The sequence below is a fragment of the Coregonus clupeaformis genome, chromosome 16 (assembly GCF_020615455.1).
Source record: "Coregonus clupeaformis isolate EN_2021a chromosome 16, ASM2061545v1, whole genome shotgun sequence".
In the NCBI taxonomy this organism is placed as follows: Eukaryota; Metazoa; Chordata; class Actinopteri; order Salmoniformes; family Salmonidae; genus Coregonus; species Coregonus clupeaformis.
In genome coordinates this window covers 36,170,560-36,189,646 of record NC_059207.1, presented here as the reverse complement: position 1 = coordinate 36,189,646, position 19,087 = coordinate 36,170,560, and the positions used below count along the sequence as shown (strand labels likewise).

The window sequence follows — 19,087 nt, the reverse complement described above, 5'->3', positions numbered from 1 at the left end:
ACAGTATAGGGGCCGCAAGAAAGTTTCACCTGGTTATCACACAAACTGTTACACACAACGTGTAGCAAGGCTCTAAAACACTTTAGAGTCAAACCTCTTGATTCACGGATTACTACTGTATGGACATAGGGCTCACACGCTGACCAAATTTATTCACATCTGTCCAACATTCACTTTCTTTCAGTGATCCCTGTACAGCCAACATGTGTGACATATTCCAGGTACCTTAACTTCGCCCTTTCCTAAAGCTTCCTACATAACTTCCAAGTTTAATAGGCTTGGCCAACTAGCTAAATAATGGAAACTGCTGTGTGAATACAGCCCAATTGTAAATAAGACGACATAGTTTTCTAACTTACCAACGCCATATTTATCTTTTTTTGTTGGAATCCAGCGGGTCATTGCGGGAAAATGTTAGACGAATAAATAAATAAATAAGCGAACTGCTGGGCGGGTAAGACACTTTTCTCGTCCTGAACCCTACAGTTCCGCCATCATGACTTCAAAAGGGGGGAGGGGAGAAATCTAGGGCGCTATGCAATTGAATCCAGCAGCGGAGCGTTGCGGTGCCGCGATGGATAATATGTGTACAATGATCATTCAATTACCAAATTGTGCCAATTTGCCAACAATGTCAAATAAGAACAATGTAACACAACCAAACTTCAAATAAGTGATGAGACACCTACACTACACTGTCTAGTAGGCTAGTGTACAGTAGGCTACCTTTCACCATGAGTACATGGTGCAAAAGCAGACTGTGTGGGAACACAAGATAAGGTGTAATAGCCACAACTGTAAGTATAAAAACGTTTTGATTTGATGTGATTCAACCATTGACTGTGTTGTGTTCCTCAAGGTCAGGAATGTGAGGAATCCACTCGTTGTCATACTGCTCAGTCTTTAGCAGACACTGACAGAGGGTGTGTGTGTGTTTGTAACAGTAGCCTACTCGAACATCATCAGGTTCACACTGTTTATATTGTAGAGGATGAGTCTGTGTGAGGTTACCATTCATGCATTATGTAGGTTTGCATCAATACATGCATTGATAGTGATCTTTTATTTATGACAATGGGCAGAGATGCCACACCTTCCCCCTCCCCACCAAATGTAGCAATCTGCAGCTGTTTAGTGGATCAGGCCTGTAATTCTACTTAGCCTTTTGTCTTCACATCATATGTTGCTGATAGCACTTGACAGAACAACCAAATGTTGCTGTCAATAACCATTAGCCATCCATTTACTTTGCTGTTCCCTTTGACAGCTTGATTTAGCTCTCACTATTTGGATGGTGATTTCTCTGTGTATTCTGCTCCATATTTTTTTCCCTTGTAAAATTAATGGTTCAGGAAGTGCAATTGCTATTAGATTTTTAGCATTAAACAGTATTGGTTTTTGCTAACCATCACAAAATATATCTTGATTTGATTCTGCAAAATGTCATATTCCCATGGAAACAGCAGGGTAACTGCAGATGGCATGAGTAGTCAGCCCTTGGAATTATTGCTACAGTTTTGGTACATATTTACATAGCACTTACAACTGCTACCCATGTTTATGGCATGCACAATACAAAGGATTTGCAATTAAAGTCACAATAGAGAAAAACTGAGTAGAACTAATCTTAAACAATTATTCGGTGTTGAGAGGAAATTGTAGTAGAAGATACTTTGTTGTGCTGGATGATTTATCTAGCTGAATACAATTAAAAGAGAGAGAGTGCTTTAGACTTGCATGGACTAAAATAATACATCTAAATCTACAGAAATTGTCAGTTCTCTCACAAGCCCCATGTAAGAGGTTCTAGATGAGAGAGGTGAGAGAGGTGAGAGATACATGGTGCTGTATCCCCTGTCAATGCCAGACAACTCCACTGGGGACAGAGTGACTGGACTAAGGGAGGGGAAGTGAAGTTAGCTGTTACAAATCTATTGCACATAGAAATGTCAACATGCAATTACACAAATCAGACAACGTACCTACACTATAATTACACTGTACATTTTACCTTATTGTAAAGTGCGACCAATATTTGGTACAGCATTTAGCTTTATTTATGTTGGGGAATGTTTGTTCCCTTTGTTTGACTTGTTCATTGTCTGTTTTGCTTTACTAAGTTGCCTCATCTAAGTGATTAAAAGATTGGACCGCTGACGGTGGTTATAAATTGAGTGGTTTATGTACTTAAGTTCTTTTGAATAATTTGATCCGAGCATTTTTGGTAGAGTGATTTATGTATTCTTAAAAATGCACCGGACCATCCCAATGTGCATCACAAATACAGTGAGCCAGCAGACGGTCATGTTGGATTCAGGCAGATGTATTGGACTAGCAATGAATCAAAGCTCACTTCTAAATTCAGAGTAGGCCTTACTTTGCATAGCGTAAACAACTAGGCTAGGTCTGCAGATCTTTAGTAATATTCAGGTTTACACTTTCGCCATGTAAAAAACTTCCACAAATATAATCACAACCACAAATGGATTCCTTTAGTTTATTTATATAAAAAAGATCCTTTGACATACCAGAGACCACTCAAATGAAAAGGAATTCTACAAGCTGTGAATAAGGAAGACAATATTGCCATCATGTGACAGCAAGTGGAATACAACTACTATTAAACACAGATACCTCTTATTCAGATTTTATTATTGCGCTTGAGTCATGGTATTATGAGGTAATATTCCTAATCTCAATAATGCTTATGAAAGAGAGATTCAGGCTCAAGAGGGCATTGTGTATGATTGTTTTCTGAAAATTCTACCAACTCAGGTGCAAGCTTAATGTAAGCGTTTTGTAAGCATGACATGTATTGGCATCTCAGGTTGATGTCGATAAGGTGTACGTGGATAAATCTGTAAAGCAGTCAGAGATGTGTGTCCATTCCCCACTTAAATCAGGCTCTGATTAGCAGAACTGCCTGTATCATCCACTTCTCACCCAGTGCTCTAGTTTAGATAGGATTGCATCATACGCCAGGCCTGCTTTTATTAAAACTCCTTGAGAGAAAGCATGACCATGAACAGACTATTTTTCTATCACACAGAACAACAAGACACCCTTTATGGTTATCAGAGACAGGGGTAAAGAGATTGAAAGGTGAGTACTGTACCCCTAACTGTGGAGTTGGACAACTATGGTGATTAATTTGTCTTTCCAGCAGTGTGCAGGTGCTTTGGGGTACAATGTTAACAGAAACAGGTGTACAAGTAGAGTTACTGCTAGGATGGTAGGGTATAAAGAACAATCCCTCTCACTATCTTGTGGTCTCAAGTGAAAGACAGAGCTGGGAGAGAATAGACAGCCTTATAGAAGCCCAGAGAGATGGTCTGGGAGGATTGTCTCTACTGGCAACTCTATCATTCCCCTCTTAATTTCCTTCTGGTGAGGTCTTCACTGCTCTGCCTCAGACTGGCTTACATGTGGTAAACCAACATTAACTTGACAGTCATATTTCACTTATTGAATTTGTACATGTTTATTTTGACATGTGGGTCAAATAGAGATAAATAGTACTTAACTATTGGTGTTTTCATATTCAGTCTACCAAATGGATTTATGGGGATTTTGGTGATGTGTAACTACAGTATATACTGAGCATACCAAACATTAGGAACACAGGAAACTGTTGAGCGTGAAAAACCCAGCAGCATTGCAGTTCTTGACACAAACCGGTGTGCCTGGCACCTACCACCATACCCTGTTCAAAGGCACTTAAATATTTTGTCTTGCCCATTCACCCTCTGAATGGCAACATACACAATCCATGTCTCAATTGTCTCAAGGCTTAAAAATAATTATTTAATTTGTCTCATCTACACTGATTGAAGTGGATTTAACAAGTGACATCAATAAGGGATCATAGCTTTCACCTGGATTCACCTGGTCAGTCTATGTCATGGAAAGAGCAGGTGTTCTTAATGTTTTGGACACTAATTATTTATTAATGAGTCTATTGCTGCTGGGATGTAAAGGCTGCCTGAGCTACAAACACTGTTTGGTCTGTTCCTGTCACGGATTCTGCCGAGGCTGCTCCTCCTTGCTCGGGCAGGCTTCGGCGTTCGTCGTCCCCGGAGTACTAGCTACTGCCGATCGATGTTTCGGTGTTTGTCTTGTTATGTCTTGAGTGGTTACACCTGTTGTCTATTATGTTTGATTGTAGTTCCTATATTTACCCATGTCTCTCGTTTGGTATTGTGTGTTATTGTTTTGTGTCTAGGCTGTATCGGCATTGCTGTTACGTTGTATACGTGTATTGGTTTTCCTCCCGGTTAGGATTTTTTATTTTTTTTGTTCTTTACTATTAGTAAAGTACGTCTGCTAGTATCTCTGTGTCCTGCGCTTGACTTCACTCACTGCATACACGTCGCTCCTGACAGAATAACACAACATCATGGAGTCAGCAGGATCAGCGGTGCCAACGGGATCGTCTGTTCATGGTCATGCTTTCTCTCAAGGAGTTTTAATAAAAGCAGGCCTGGCGTATGATGCAATCCTATCTAAACTAGAGCACTGGGTGAGAAGTGGATGGTACAGGCAGTTCTGCTAATCAGAGCCTGATTTAAGTGGGGAATGGACACACATCTCTGACTGCTTTACAGATTTATCCACGTACACCTTATCGACATCAACCTGAGATGCCAATACATGTCATGCTTACAAAACGCTTACATTAAGCTTGCACCTGAGTTGGTAGAATTTTCAGAAAACAATCCACCAAGCAGCCATGATCCAGAACCTGGGCACCGCCATGCAAGGGGTGATGGACACCTTGAGCCGATGGGAGAGAGGAGGTTTGCCCACACCTCCTCCAACGATACCACCACCATCAGCCATACCCATCGTTCCATCTCCGGAGTCCAGTGGGATTCGGCTCTCGCTCCCGAGGGCTTATGATGGCACCGCGGCCGGGTGTCAGGGTTTCCTGCTCCAAGGAGAACTCTACCTGGCAACCATCCACCCGGCGCCCTCGGGATACGAGAGCGTTTCCGCCCTCATCTCCTGTCTGTCCGGCAAGGCACTGGAGTGGGCCAACGCCGAGTGGAGGGGAATAGACGCCGCTACAGTCAGTTATGCAGAGTTCTCCCGCCGCTTCAGGGCGGTTTTCGATCATCCCCCAGAGGGGAGAGCGGCGGGTGAGCGTCTGTTCCACCTCAGACAGGGGAAGAGTAGCGCGCAGGAATTCGCACTGGATTTCCGGACTCTGGCTGCCAATGCGGGATGGAATGAGAGGGCCCTCATCGACCACTATAGGTGCAGCCTAAGGGAGGACGTTCACCGAGAGTTGGCCTGCAGGGACACCAACCTAAGTTTCAATCAGCTGGTGGACATGTCGATTCGTCTGGATACCCTGTTGGCTACCCGCTGACGTCCGGAGTTGGGGCCGTCCATTCCATCCCCCAGCACCTCCGAGCCGAGCCCTATGGAGCTCGGGGGTGCTGGTGCTAGAGAGAAGAGGAGAGAGACCAGGAGAGAGGCCGTCCCCTGCACCAACTGTGGCCGCAGAGGACACACTGCGGTTCGGTGCTGGGGAGGGTCTCCTAGGGATCGAGGCAGCAGGCCACGCACTGATGAGTCATTCCATGTGAGTAAGCGCCCAACTCACCCAGAGCTCTCTGTTGTACACATGTGTATTAAAGTTGTGTTTCCCGAGGTTTCTTCTCACTCCCAGCATAAGGCGCTAGTCGATTCAGGCGCAGGTGGGGATTTTATCGATCGCTGTTTCTCGTATAAGTTAGGGATTCCCCTTATACCAGTTGATGTGCCCTTCCCCATCCATGCCCTAGACAGCCGCCCTTTGGGGTCGGGATTGATTAGGGAGGTCACAGCGCCACTTAAGATGAAGACGCAGGGGGGTCATGAGGAGATTATACAGTTGTATTTGATTGACTCTCCTGCGTTTCCCGTGGTGTTGGGGCTTCCCTGGTTAATATCTCATGACCCCAACATTTCATGGCAACAGAGGGCTCTCAGGGAATGATCAGTGTGTCGGGCGGTGTATAGGTGTTTCCGTAGGGGCAATGACGGTGGAAAGTCCGAACCAAATGCCCGCACTGCACATTCCTCCTGAGTATACAGATTTGGCACTCGTCTTCAGTAAGAAGAGGGCGACTCAATTACCACCTCATAGACAGGGGGATTGTGCGATAGACCTCCAGGCAGGCGCTGCACTTCCGCGTAGTCATGTGTATCCTCTGTCTTAGGAGGAGACGACAGCTATGGAGACATACGTTACCGAATCTCTGGGACAGGGATACATACGGCCATCCACTTCTCCTGCGTCCTCAAGTTTATTTTTTGTGAAGAAGAAGGATGGGGGTTTGCGCTCGTGTATTGATTATCGTGGTCTCAATCAGATTACCATTAAATACAGCTATCCTCTCCCTCTGATTGCGAGTATGACGGAGTCATTACACGGGCGCGATTCTTCACAAAATTGGATCTCAGGAGCGCTTACAACCTGGTGCGCATTAGGGAGGGAGATGAATAGAAAACAGCATTTAGTACCACCTCGGGTCACTATGAGTATCTTGTCATGCCATACGGGTTAATGAATGCTCCTTCAGTCTTCCAATCATTTGTGGACGAGATTTTCCGGGATTTGCATGGACAGGGTGTAGTGGTGTATATTGATGACATTCTAATATACTCCGCTACACGAGCCGAGCATGTGTCCCTGGTGCGTCGGGTGTTGGGTAGACTGTTGGAGCATGACTTGTATGTGAAGGCGGAGAAATGCCTGTTTTTCCAGGAGTCCATCTCCTTCCTGGGACATCGGTTGTCCGCATCAGGGGTGGAGATGGAGATTGACCGCATTTCAGCCGTGCGTAATTGGCAGACTCCCACCACGGTTAAGGAGGTGCAGCGGTTTTTGGGTTTTGCCAATTACTACCGGAGGTTTATCCGGGGTTTTGGACAGGTAGCAGCTCCCATCACCTCCCTGCTAAAGGGGGGCCCGGTGCGTTTGCAGTGGTCGGCTGAGGCGGACAGGGCGTTTAGACATCTGAAGGACCTGTTCACCTCGGTTCCGGTGCTGGCACATCCGGACCCCTCTTTGGCGTTCCAAGTTGAGGTGGATGCGTCCGAGGCGGGGAATGGTGCTGTACTGTCTCAACGCTCAGGCACGCCTCCTAAACTCCGTCCCTGTGCTTTTTATTCTAAGAAGCTCAGTCCGGCGGAACGCAATTATGACGTGGGGGACAGGGAGCTGTTAGCCGTGGTTCAAGCCCTGAAGGTGTGGAGGCATTGGCTTGAGGGGGCTAAACACCCTTTCCTCATTCTGACTGACCATCGTAACCTGGAGTACATCCGGGCAGCGAGGAGACTGAACCCTCGTCAGGCTAGGTGGGCCATGTTTCTTGCCCGGTTTGTATTTAAGCTCACGTATATACCAGGGTCACAGAACGTGAAGGCAGACGCCCTGTCCCGGCGATATGACACAGAGGAGAGGTCCATTGAGCCCACTCCCATACTTCCGGAGTCTTATCTAGTGGCACCGGTGGTGTGGGAGGTCGATGCGGAGATCGAGCGGGCGTTACGTACAGACCCTACTCCTCCTGAGTGTCCAGAGGGGCGGAAGTACATGCCGCTCGAGATCCGTGATCGACTGATATATTGGGCTCACACGTCACCCTCCTCTGGTCATCCGGGTATTGGTCGAACGGTGCACTGCCTTAGCGGGAAGTACTGGTGGCCCACCTTGGCTAAGGACGTGAGGGTTTACGTTTCTTCCTGTTTGGTGTGCGCTCAGTGTAAGGCGCCTAGACACCTTCCCAGAGGGATGTTACAACCTCTACCCGTTCCACAACGGCCGTGGTCTCACCTATCGGTGGATTTTGTCACGGACCTCCCCCCCTCCCAGGGGAATACCACGATCTTGGTCATTGTGGATCGGTTTTCTAAGGCCTGCCGTCTCATTCCAATGCCAGGTCTCCCTACAGCCCTACAAACGGCCGACGCCTTGTTTACCCACGTCTTCCGGCACTACGGGGTGCCTGAGGATATAGTGTCTGATCGGGGTCCCTGGAGGGCGTTTATGGAACGTTTGGGGGTCTCGATTAGCCTTACCTCGGGCTTTCACCCTGAGAGTAATGGGCAGGTGGAGAGAGTAAACCAGGATGTGGGTAGGTTTCTGAGGTCCTATTGCCAGGACCGGCAGGAGGAGTGTTCGGGGTATATCCCCCGGGCAGAGATAGCCCAAAACTCACTTCGCCACTCCTCCACTAATCTTACTCCTTTTCAGTGTGTGTTGGGGTATCAGCCGGTCCTGGAACCCTGGCATCAGAGCCAGATCGAGGCTCCTGCGGTGGATGAGTGGTTTCGGCGCTCTGAGGAGACATGGAACGCTGCGCATGTCCATCTGCAGCGGGCTATCAGTAGGCATAAGGCGAGCGCCGATCGCCACCGCAGTGAGGGTCCAGTTTATGCACCTGGAGATCGGGTCTGGCTCTCGACTCGAAACCTGCCCCTTCGCCTGCCCTGCCGGAAGCTGGGTCGGCAGTTTGTGGGGCCATTTAAAGTCCTGAGGAGATTGAACAAGGTATGTTATAGGTTACAACTGCCCATAAATTACTGCATTAACCCCTCGTTCCATGTGTCTCTCCTCAGGCCGGTGGTAGCTGGTCCACTCCAGGAGAATGAGATACGAGAGGCTCCTCCGCCCCCACTAGACATCGAAGGGGCTCCGGCGTACTCAGTCCGTTCCATCGTGGATTCGAGACGTCGGATGGGGGGTCTGCAGTATCTCGTGGAGTGGGAGGGGTACGGTCCGGAGGAACGGTGCTGGGTCCCTAGGAGGGACATCCTAGATCCCTCTCTGTTGACGGAGTTCCACCGGAGTCATCCGACTCGCCCTGCTCCGCGTCCTCCTGGCTGTCCCCGAGGCCGGGGTCGGCGCACGGCTGGGGCCGCGCGTCGATGTTTCGGTGTTTGTCTTGTTATGTCTTGAGTGGTTACACCTGTTGTCTATTATGTTTGATTGTAGTTCCTATATTTACCCATGTCTCTCGTTTGGTATTGTGTGTTATTGTTTTGTGTCTAGGCTGTATCGGCATTGCTGTTACGTCGTATACGTGTATTGGTTTTCCTCCCGGTTAGGATTATTTTATTTTTTTGTTCTTTACTATTAGTAAAGTACGTCTACTAGTATCTCTGTGTCCTGCGCTTGACTTCACTCACTGCATACACGTCGCTCCTGACAGTTCCTTACTTGTCAACAAGGTAGCAGTGACTATAGCATTTGCATCAGAAGACGATCATAAACAACTCTTGTCCTCCAACCATCTGTTCAAAGATAAGACCATGAGTTCACCAGTGATCCTTTATATGATCCCTTCTCCCAAGGATGTTTCAGCACCTCTCCAGTGGACCAAAGAGGCTAAAAGACATATGAGTAGTGAGGATCTAGGTGTGGGTTCAAGCCATATCAGGTTTTCAGGTCCCAGAGACCTGGGCCCCATGCCCGGGCTGGGCTATGCCAAACGCAGGCTCAGGTATCGGAGGGCCTCAGCAGCCACCTGCCTGTCCAGCAGCAGCGGAATGTGATTTATTTGTCCCTCCAGCAATGGGCTGAGGAGGCTCCCCTCTCCTTCCAGGAGGACCCTACTTCTCCTGGGGCAGAGATTGAAATCCGTCTAGGGTTTGGAACAGATATTACTGACACGCTCTGAATGTTACTGTATGATGTATAGCCCAGTTGGTGTTCCCCAAGTTTATAGTATTCCATTGTAGTGCTTACATATTGAATCTACTTTTTTCAATTTTCTGTGAGAGATGTGCTCAGACCATAGCGATAGATAGATGACTCATCTTTTTATCTGTGCCATTATAGTGTCTGTGACACATGGGCAGCACCATTGAGGCTTTCTTCATTGGTTGATTGCTCCCAACTCATAGGAATCACCACCCACTTGATGGTGTAAAATGGTGGAAGCACTCAATGGCAATGTCCACGTTAAAACGGGTTATATCCATGATGTGTTCTCTATCTTTATGGCTCAGACAAGTCTCCCTTTGGTCTGTGTGTTTCTGACCCTCCCTCTTCAGGGCATCACCTGGGCTGTCCATTGTTGTTCGATGGACCAGGAGGAGAGGTTGCACATACAGCCCAGCCAGGACAGATCCACCTGGATGATGAAGTCTACAGTGTTTTTCCATCCAACCATAGGGTCAATCTGCTGCAGGTACAGTAGGCTATACACACACTCAACGTGGCACATTTGTTTCTCAGTGTGCTGTGAAATTCAGAATGTTTAGCGTTGGGTTTTAAATGCAGGTTTTGCTGCATGAGACAGGACATGTACTGGGACTGCCGCACTTGTCTTCCCCTAACTCTGTGATGCACTCTCTGTACCCCAATGACAGCCCTATGGAGATGGGTTGGGAGGACCGAAAGGCCATACAACAGCTATATGGTAGCTAATGTGTACTGGGATAATACAAAACACACAATATATCACCCATTTGTCTCTACCTCCAGGCCAGTGTGAGGGTTCCTTTGACACTGTCTGATTGGGTGAGGGTGACAAGTGACAACCGCAGAGGCAGACCTCGCTGGGGTGACCCCAGGAGTAGTGCAGCAGGGTTGGAAGGGGCTTCCTCAGGATGGAGTAGATGCCCACCTCATGACCATGACAGGGTCTACTTCTTTAAAGCGGGAATCAGTTGAAACCATAACAAAGTGCCCTCCCCACCCATTTTGGTTTTTAAAAAAACTCAGGGATAGGGCTGGAGAAATGTAACCACTGTCAAATTCATAGACCGAGCTATGGATGCAAGGCCTGACATCACAATTATAGTTCTAACCATGTTGAGGCTATATAGTGTTTGTTTATATTAACTTGGTTTGCAAACATTGGATTGAAACAAGCGTATATTTTATCATGAGGCATTTATAAGTTATATTCTTCAAGAATCAACGGGTACCATCAATTAATTCAGAAGTCCAAAAATTGATGAAGCAATGTGATGAGTACTGAGGATACGAAGAGGCAGGACGCAGACATCAACAAGGTAAAGGTTTACTTAACAATGAGAAAGAGAATAACAAGAAGCAGGTAAACGACACGACGCTAACAATTACACACAATGACTGAACAGTCCAGGGCTATATAGTGGTGGCGATGAGATGAGGTGCGCTGGAGGTGATTAGGGTGCGTTGGGTTTCCATTCCTGTGTTGCCGAGGTGGTGCGCTCAGACTGGTGGCTCAGTAGACTGGTGAATCAGAGCGCCGGAAGGGAGCAACGGGAGGAGACGTGACAGTTCCCGCCACAGGATGTCGCCGGCCATGAGGACGATCCCGAGGACGAGGAGCAGGTTCTGGTCCCAAATTAAGTTTGGGTCCAGAACATCCCCATCCCCAGCTCCTCAGGGCCATACCCCTCCCAGTCCACCAGGTAACGGAGCCATCCCCCACGGAACCTGGAGTCCAGCAGGTCCCTCACAGCATACGCCGGACTCCCGTCAATGTCCAGGTGCAGAGGGGGCGTACACCGGGGGACGGCATCCGCCAGAGGACCAGGAACCAAAGCCTGAGGAGAGACACATGAAAAGTAGGTGAGACACGGTAGTGAGGGGGAAGGAGCAGCCGGTACGACACCTCATCAATCCGCCGGAGAACCTTAAACGGCCCCACAAACCGGGGGCTCAGTTTCTTGCAGGGCAGGCGGAGAGTGAGGTTTCGAGTGGACAGCCAGAGATGATCACCAGGCTGGAATACGGGAGCCTCACTGCGGTGACGAATGGCCCTCTGGAGACAGACATGGGCGGCGTCCCAGACCTGTCCGGCCCTGCGGAACCACTCATCGACAGCGGGTGCATCGGTCTGGCTGGGTGTCCAAGGGGCCAGGGCCGGCTGGTACCCCAGGACGCATTGGAAGGGAGTGAGACCCATGGAGGAGTAAACGAGGGAGTTATATTCTGCCAATTCCCAAACGACAGGTGCAACGATGAGAGACGGGGGCAGGATAGGACCCCCCAGATCCTTCCTTTCTCCAGTATGGTGCATCCTGGAGAGTGTGTCGGCTTCCACATTCTGGGATCCTGGGCGGTAAAACACAATGATCTGAAAGCGATTAAGAGATTGGGCCCACCTGGCTTGACGAGAGCTAATCTGTGTCGCTGTCCATATGTGCTCCAGATTCAGTAAGAATCCGGAATGGATGGACTGCACCCGCCCAGACAGTGTCTCCATTCCTCCAGAGCGAGGACCCCCGCCAACAGCTTCCTGTCTCCAACTCCATAGTTTCTCTCTGCAGGGGTAAGCTTTTTAGAGAAAAAGGCACAGGGATACATTTTCTCTGGCTTACCTTGGGAGAGGACCGCACCCACGCCCTCCTCAGATGCTTCCACCTCCAGGATGAAAGGACAAGATTATCTGGGCGTTTTAGGATGGGCGCTGTGGTGAACCTCTCCTTCAGCCTCTTGAAGGCAGCGTCAGCCTCAGGGTTCCAGGCCAGCTTCTGAGGCCCACCCTTAAGGAGAGAGGTGAACGGGGCGGCTATGGAGCTGAAGGACCTGATGAAACGCCGGTAGAAATGTGCGAAGCCCAGGAAGCTCTGTAGGCCCTTGATGGTGGTGGGGACTGGCCATGACCTGACGGCGTTAGTCTTCTCTTTCCATGAACACCCCCGAGGACTGATCCTGTATCCCAGGAAGGGATTGGTGGAATTCACATTTCTCCCCCTTCACCAACAGGCTGTGTTCCCGGAGGCGGAGTAGGACGGCTCTGACGTGCTCCTCGAACGTAGCCGAGTAGATCAGGATATCGTCGATGTACACCACCACCTGTCTACTCAGCATGTCTCGGAACACGTCATTGACGAAGGACTGGAACACTGAAGGTGCATTGGCGAGGCCGTAGGGCATGACGCAGTATTCATAGTGGCCTGAGGTAGTGCTGAATGCAGTCTTCCACTCGTCTCCTTCCCGGATTCGTATCAGTGTCATGATCGTCGGGAAGAGAGGACCAATGCGCAGCGTGGAATGTGAACATACTTTATTTATTATTCACCACACGAACAAAACAACAAACGATACGAAACGTGAAGTCCTTGGTTACAGCACAAACCATACGGAACAAGATCCCACAAACACTGTGGAAAAACAGGCTACCTAAATATGGTTCCCAATCAGAGACAACAAGCAACAGCTGATTCACGTTGCCTCTGATTGAGAACCACACCGGCCAACATAGAAACAAACGAACTAGACAATCACCCTAGCACACAAAACACATAGAAACCACACACCCTGGCTCAACATAACAGAGTCCCAGAGCCAGGGCGTGACAATCAGGTTGTAGGCACTCCTCATGTCCAACTTGGTAATGTACCGGGCCCCTCGTAGCTGCTCGATGGCCAACGGAACCAGAGGGAGGGGGTACCGGTACTTGGTGGTGACTGCGTTCAGCCCCCTGTATTCAATGCACGGCGTCAGTCCTCTGTCTTTTTTGGCCACGAAGAAGAAGCTGGTGGAGGCAGGAGAGGTAGAGCGTCTGATGAACCCCTATTTCAGGGTCTCCTCCACATACTTCTCCATGGACTGTCTCCACCATGGAAGGGAGTAAATGCGACTCATCGGGGGGTGTTGTCCCTCCAGCAGGTCAATGGTGCAGTCCCAGGGCCTGTGAGGAGGGAGACACATTGCCTTTGATGAAGAGAAGACGTCGGAGAGATCTGCATACTCACGTGGAATGTTGGGCTGGAGGGCGGAATCTGTCCAGCGAGGTGACGTGTAGCGGAGAAGGCAGTGGCACGGTGGGTAACCCCCATATCTATAAAGGTTCCCCGCTGATCCGGAATCTATCATTGCAGTGGAAATGGAAGAGAAGGAATAACCAGTCACCGTTATGTAGCTCTGTGTTTGCAGAAAACGGATGCCAGGTCATGATACGCGTCAACATGCAGAGAGATCCATGGACTCCAGTGGAGGCTGAGGCACAGTGTACTGGCAGGAGTCTGAGCAGAACACAAACACCACATGACAAAATGTGCTCCATGAAACAATGTTACCTGTCACCCAATCAATGTGTGGGATTGTGTCTAATGAGCCAGGGGATACCACAGGACCAGGGGTGTCTGTGGGCAGTCGATAGTATGGAATTGAATGTTTTCCTGATGATTTCCCGACACTCAAGACAAATGGGAACAGTTTGATGTGGTAATACGGCAACAATTGTCCATAATAGACCCTTAGGCCTGCAGCGGACAGTCCATAGGAACAGTCTCCAAATCCATTTGTTGAGCCCACTCTCTATCCAAAAAGCTTGCGCCGGCAACCAGAGCCAATCAGCGCGACTACACAGAGAAATTCTGGGACTGCTACTGGAGGGATGCCTGGAGCAGAATGCGGGGAGAAGAGGAAGAATCCGCTGCTCGTACAAAACTTCTCCCATTAATAGATGAGCCGGCCCTTTTCCCCGGATCGAACTGGGCAGGAAGGAACGAAATGACCAGCTTCTCCACAATACAGGCAGACCTTGAGCCTGAATACGACGTGCACGCTTCCTCTGAGGACAACCGTAGCACCACCCACCTCCATGGCTTTTGGTTCAGTGCTCGTCGGATCGAGACTGGGAAGACACGGCTTTCTCCGTAGGGAAGATGCAGTGGAGGAGTTTGTTGATGACAGGACAGGGGTTGCTTGGAACTAACACTCCTCTCCCACCGCGGCCCTCCCCAATCCCGATTATCCAACCTGATAGTGAGTGAAATAAGATTATCCAGCGTGAGCCGATCCATCATATGACACCAATTCATCTTTTTAAAGTCTCAGACAAAGCATTGATGAACACTCCTTGTAATGCCTCGTCACCCCAAACCACTCACTGCTGCAAAGTCCGAACTCCACTGCCATTCCGCCACACTACGAGCCCTTCGAAGAGAGAGAACAACTGCTTTCGCAGCCTCCTGTGCCTCGTACAGGGTGGTCAAAAACCTTCCTCATCTCCGGTGGGTGAAGGCAACGTAGGCGTTGCAAATGTCCGAACACTGACTCTCCCATACCGCCGGATCCTCAGGCACGAGCGGAACCGCTAGTGAGAGTTAATAAGGTAAAGGCAATACGGGCTCTTTTCTGGAGGCGTAGGTGAGGGGCTGTTTTCAAAAACACTAACGAGCATTGATCAAAAATCGCCACAGGTTCCCATGTTCCCGACCATAGCGCTCTGGAGCAGGAATCAAAAGGCTCTCTGATCTGGGCTGAAGGGGTAGTAAGGGCAGACACTTGATTGGTGAGCAATTGAACCTGATTAAGCAGCACCTGACTGTCCTCAGCAATCGCCTTAAACAGGGTATCATGTTGGCCAAGTACAAATGCCCTGATTGGGCTGTGGCAGTCCAAATTTTAGTGCACTCTGGGGTGGTATCCGAGCTACTAGCCTGCTGGGTTATGTGGTCAGATCATACTGTTACGATTTAACTGGATAAGAACCCAAATGCAGTCACATGGGAACTAAAAACAATGGTTTTGTGATAGGAGATGATGTAACACTCACGGAGCGGCGACAGGAGTCATACCGCCTAGATTAGGAGCCCCCAGGAGATCTGGGGTCCGTGGTGGTGTAGGGGGTGCTGCCCACCTCCATGGGTGAGGACCTGGAGGCAGGGCAGCTTCCATAGCTCAGATGGGGTGAGCGTTGAGGCTCCGGGAGGTGTTGGGAACGCCGTCTGTCTCTCAACATGTCGTCAAGATGGATGACGTGGCGATGAGGGTATCAAGGTCCATCTCGTCGTCCCGACATGAGAGTTCCGTCTTGATGTCCTCCCATAAGCCTCTCCTAAAGGCCGTGGAGTAGAGCATGGTCATTCCAGCCAGAAGACACCGCCACCGTGCGAAAGCTCAGAGCGTACTCTGACCCCTCTCCCTGTTGTAGCTGGAGGAGATGCTCACCCCCTGTCCTTTCCCGCCGTGGGATGATCAAACACCGCCCTGAACCGAGCGAGGAAGGTGGAGTAGGTAAGAGCTGCGGCCGCACCTCTTTCCCAGACTGCCGTGGCCCAATCCAGCACCTTTCCTTTAAGTAGCAAAATCACCAGCGCTATCCTGGCTTGGTCAGATGGAAATGCCCCAGGCTGACGCGCCAGATAAAGTGAAACATGTAGCAGGAAGCCGCTACATTTAGTAGTTTTACCGTCATAGCGCTCCGGTAGGGCGAGGGGTCCCTCAGAAGTTGGTGATAGCACAGGAACAGGTGGACTGGGTGCATCGTCACTCCCTGAGGTGGAACCGGAGCGCTGGGCAGATTATGCAGAGTTTGGAGCACTTCCTGCATGGCAGCGTTCAACTGGGCAAGCTGCTGCTGGTTGAGGCGCTGGGAAACTCCAGGAGGATTACCTGCTGCATCCATTTTCGTGAGAGGTGTGTAATTCTGCGACGAGTACTGAGGATACGAAGAGGCAGGACGCAGACACAGGAATCAACAAGGTAAAGGTTTACTTAACAATGAGAAAGAGCATAACAAGGAGCGAGTAAACGACACGATGCTAACAATTACACACAATGACTGAACAGTCCAGGGCTATATAGTGGTGGTGATGAGATGATGAGGTGCAGGTGCGCTGGAGATTATTATTGTGCGTTGGGTTTCCATTCCTGTGTTGCCGAGGTGGTGCGATCAGACCGGTGGCTCAGTAGACCGGCGAATCAGAGCACCGGAGGGGAGCAACGGGAGAAGACGTGACAAGCAACTACAGATTGTCCCTTTAAAGGTGAACCATCATATAATATCACCTGACCAAGAAACATTAAGCTTCATTCCAATTTACATCATTAAACACTGATTGCTTGCCATGTAGACATTTCTGTATGGTTTCTGTCAAATTGAATTGTAGCATGCAAGAATGAAGAACATTATAACCTGCTGCTGTTTGTTTCTCACAGGCACTTAGTTCTGGAGCTCCAGTGATTTGCAGGACTCTGATGGACAGCTGATCTCTCAGGGTTTCCCTGGCATCACAAGAACACTGGACACAGCAACATTTCACCAGCAGCATCGACTGGTCTCTTTCTTTAAAGGTCATCAGGTCGGTAATTTTGTCAACATGTATTGAAATACATTAATGTTAGCGAATGGCTTTGTCAAGTAAGGTGAATGTGGTATTTTGGGGGAATAAGAGGGTTTGTAGTTATATACTTTAAGTTGTAGTATTGGTAACTTGGATGCTGTCTATTTCTCATATACCCCAAATGCCATGTTTTTCATTAAAGGACTACAGTATTGGGAGGTCTCAAGGGGAGGCAGTGGTGGACAACCCTTTCCTAATACTTTGTTGCACCGCAAGAGGGTAGCAGATCAGTTGCGAGACTTATGCACAGTCCTCTCAAGCCCATTTTGTGACTGACAATGAATGTCCATAAGATCCCAGCAACATACATTTCACTTGTCTTTATTGTACAATATCACCTACAGACCTTTTGTATGACATACAGTAGAATGGGCTTTTGTTTCCTTTATTTATTATATATATATATTTTTTTTGTATAGACACAATACAACACTTTGACATTAACATTGTTTTCCTAACTGCGAATCAGGTGGTGTTTTGACTCGTTATGTTTGTTGAGGTACATTACCCTCGTGGCTACCATTGTTGCTTTAAAAGGACTGTTCATCCTTTAGAAGGCAGAGTTTAAAAAACAACATGTTGAGCCCAACTTGTTATTTTTTATATAGAGAATCTGTGCTGGTATCAGTTTGATACCCATGCAGTCTCCTCATTCACTCCTTGCTAAACCCTCTCTTTTGTAGGAGGAAAAAAGGGAGGGATGGAGGGAGGAGCTGCAGAGGATGGGGTAAGCTGAGGACAGGGAAAATAGAGAGGGGGAAAAGAGGGAGGTGGCAGCTGCAGAGTTTGGGGCGTTGGCTTTCTAATAATATATGTGACTATAATGTAGTGTTTGTTGAAGGTGTTTTTCCTCAATTCTACTGCCAAGTTACATTTTCAGAGCCCTGCAGCATCTGTAGTCCAATTGTTACCCTACATTGGTGTATATAGTGTGAGTTATGCCATTTACGGGAAACTTCAGCCAAACACTCAGAAGATTTATAGCCACTGCAGTAATTAAGACATTCTCTCTGTGTCCCTGTCAAGTAAAACTAATATCCTTGAAAGAACAAGTGTTCTCCTTGTTGGGGATACACATCCACAAAATTCAACTTGATATGAATAGCAACAAGTCACACATAGCCCACAGTATGTATGCAACGTTCCTGTATGTGTATGAATGGCTGTGCATTTCCGCCACCAGTGTGGTGCAAAAAGAGTGTCTTGAATAAAACAGACCGTCCTCTGTCAAGGTTTAATGTGAAACTTTCCTCTTGTGTTTCTCTAATGGAATTGCTTTCTGCTGGCGTCCTCCATCGGTAGACATTTGGCCAGATCCTTTGGTGCAGCAGCAAGCTAACTGAATCATAAAGGTTCTGATTTATGGCCAGTGATGGGAAGGAGAGTGACCCAGCAGGAAAAACACTGATGTCAGCTCACTGATCACACAATGGGGATAATGGGACAGAGAGGACCTTCTGACTTATGAGACACACACACACACACACACACAGGGTTCATGTTCTCTACTGAAGACGGTTCAATGTATTTATAGAAGAACAGAAGAACACCCAGAGGAATAATGTTAACAATATCTTAAATGTGAGTTGATGTATGTGAAAGTTCTCTCAATCATTGATTTCCAGTCGATTTGAAAAAATAAAATAAAAAATGTATTTACTTCTCAGCTGTTCTTTATCGTTTTAAAATCTACCAAGGTGGGGAAACTATCAGCAATTTCAAAGTTTGTTCAGTGTTTGTCAAAGGGCCATCTAAGAGGGTGTCTCTCATGACACATACTGTACAGGTAGTAGGTACATTATGGAGGAATTACATAATCTATCAACAAACCTAAAAAGGAAACAGTTATTCTAATACACTGTCCTTGTACTCTAAAAGAACACCCTGAATCACTAATGATATTATCTATACACTCCAAACTCTTATTGCTGACTCATCTGGTCAGTCATGAAAATGAGTAGAAACTTCATGAGTGAATTCAATAGTGCAATAATACCAGAGATTAATTTATTCAGATGAA

At 48.1% G+C, this 19,087-nt stretch overlaps 1 protein-coding gene and 1 non-coding gene across 2 annotated transcripts in view; both read right to left on the bottom strand.

The window, feature by feature from the left end:
• The window catches only part of LOC121584162 (dedicator of cytokinesis protein 5-like), a 42,188-nt gene extending 41,747 nt beyond the window's left edge, over nt 1-441 (bottom strand). The window contains exon 1 of the mRNA XM_041899999.2: nt 360-441. Within this exon, the coding sequence (XP_041755933.2) occupies nt 360-402 (43 nt within the window). The 5' untranslated portion in view covers nt 403-441. The remainder of the gene's footprint in view (nt 1-359) is intronic.
• A 1,329-nt stretch (nt 442-1,770) lies between these two features.
• LOC121585249 lies at nt 1,771-1,911 on the bottom strand. The gene has a single exon (XR_006003828.1). It is a non-coding gene; the product is annotated as a small nucleolar RNA SNORA49 (small nucleolar RNA).
• Nucleotides 1,912-19,087: the final 17,176 nt, after the last annotated feature.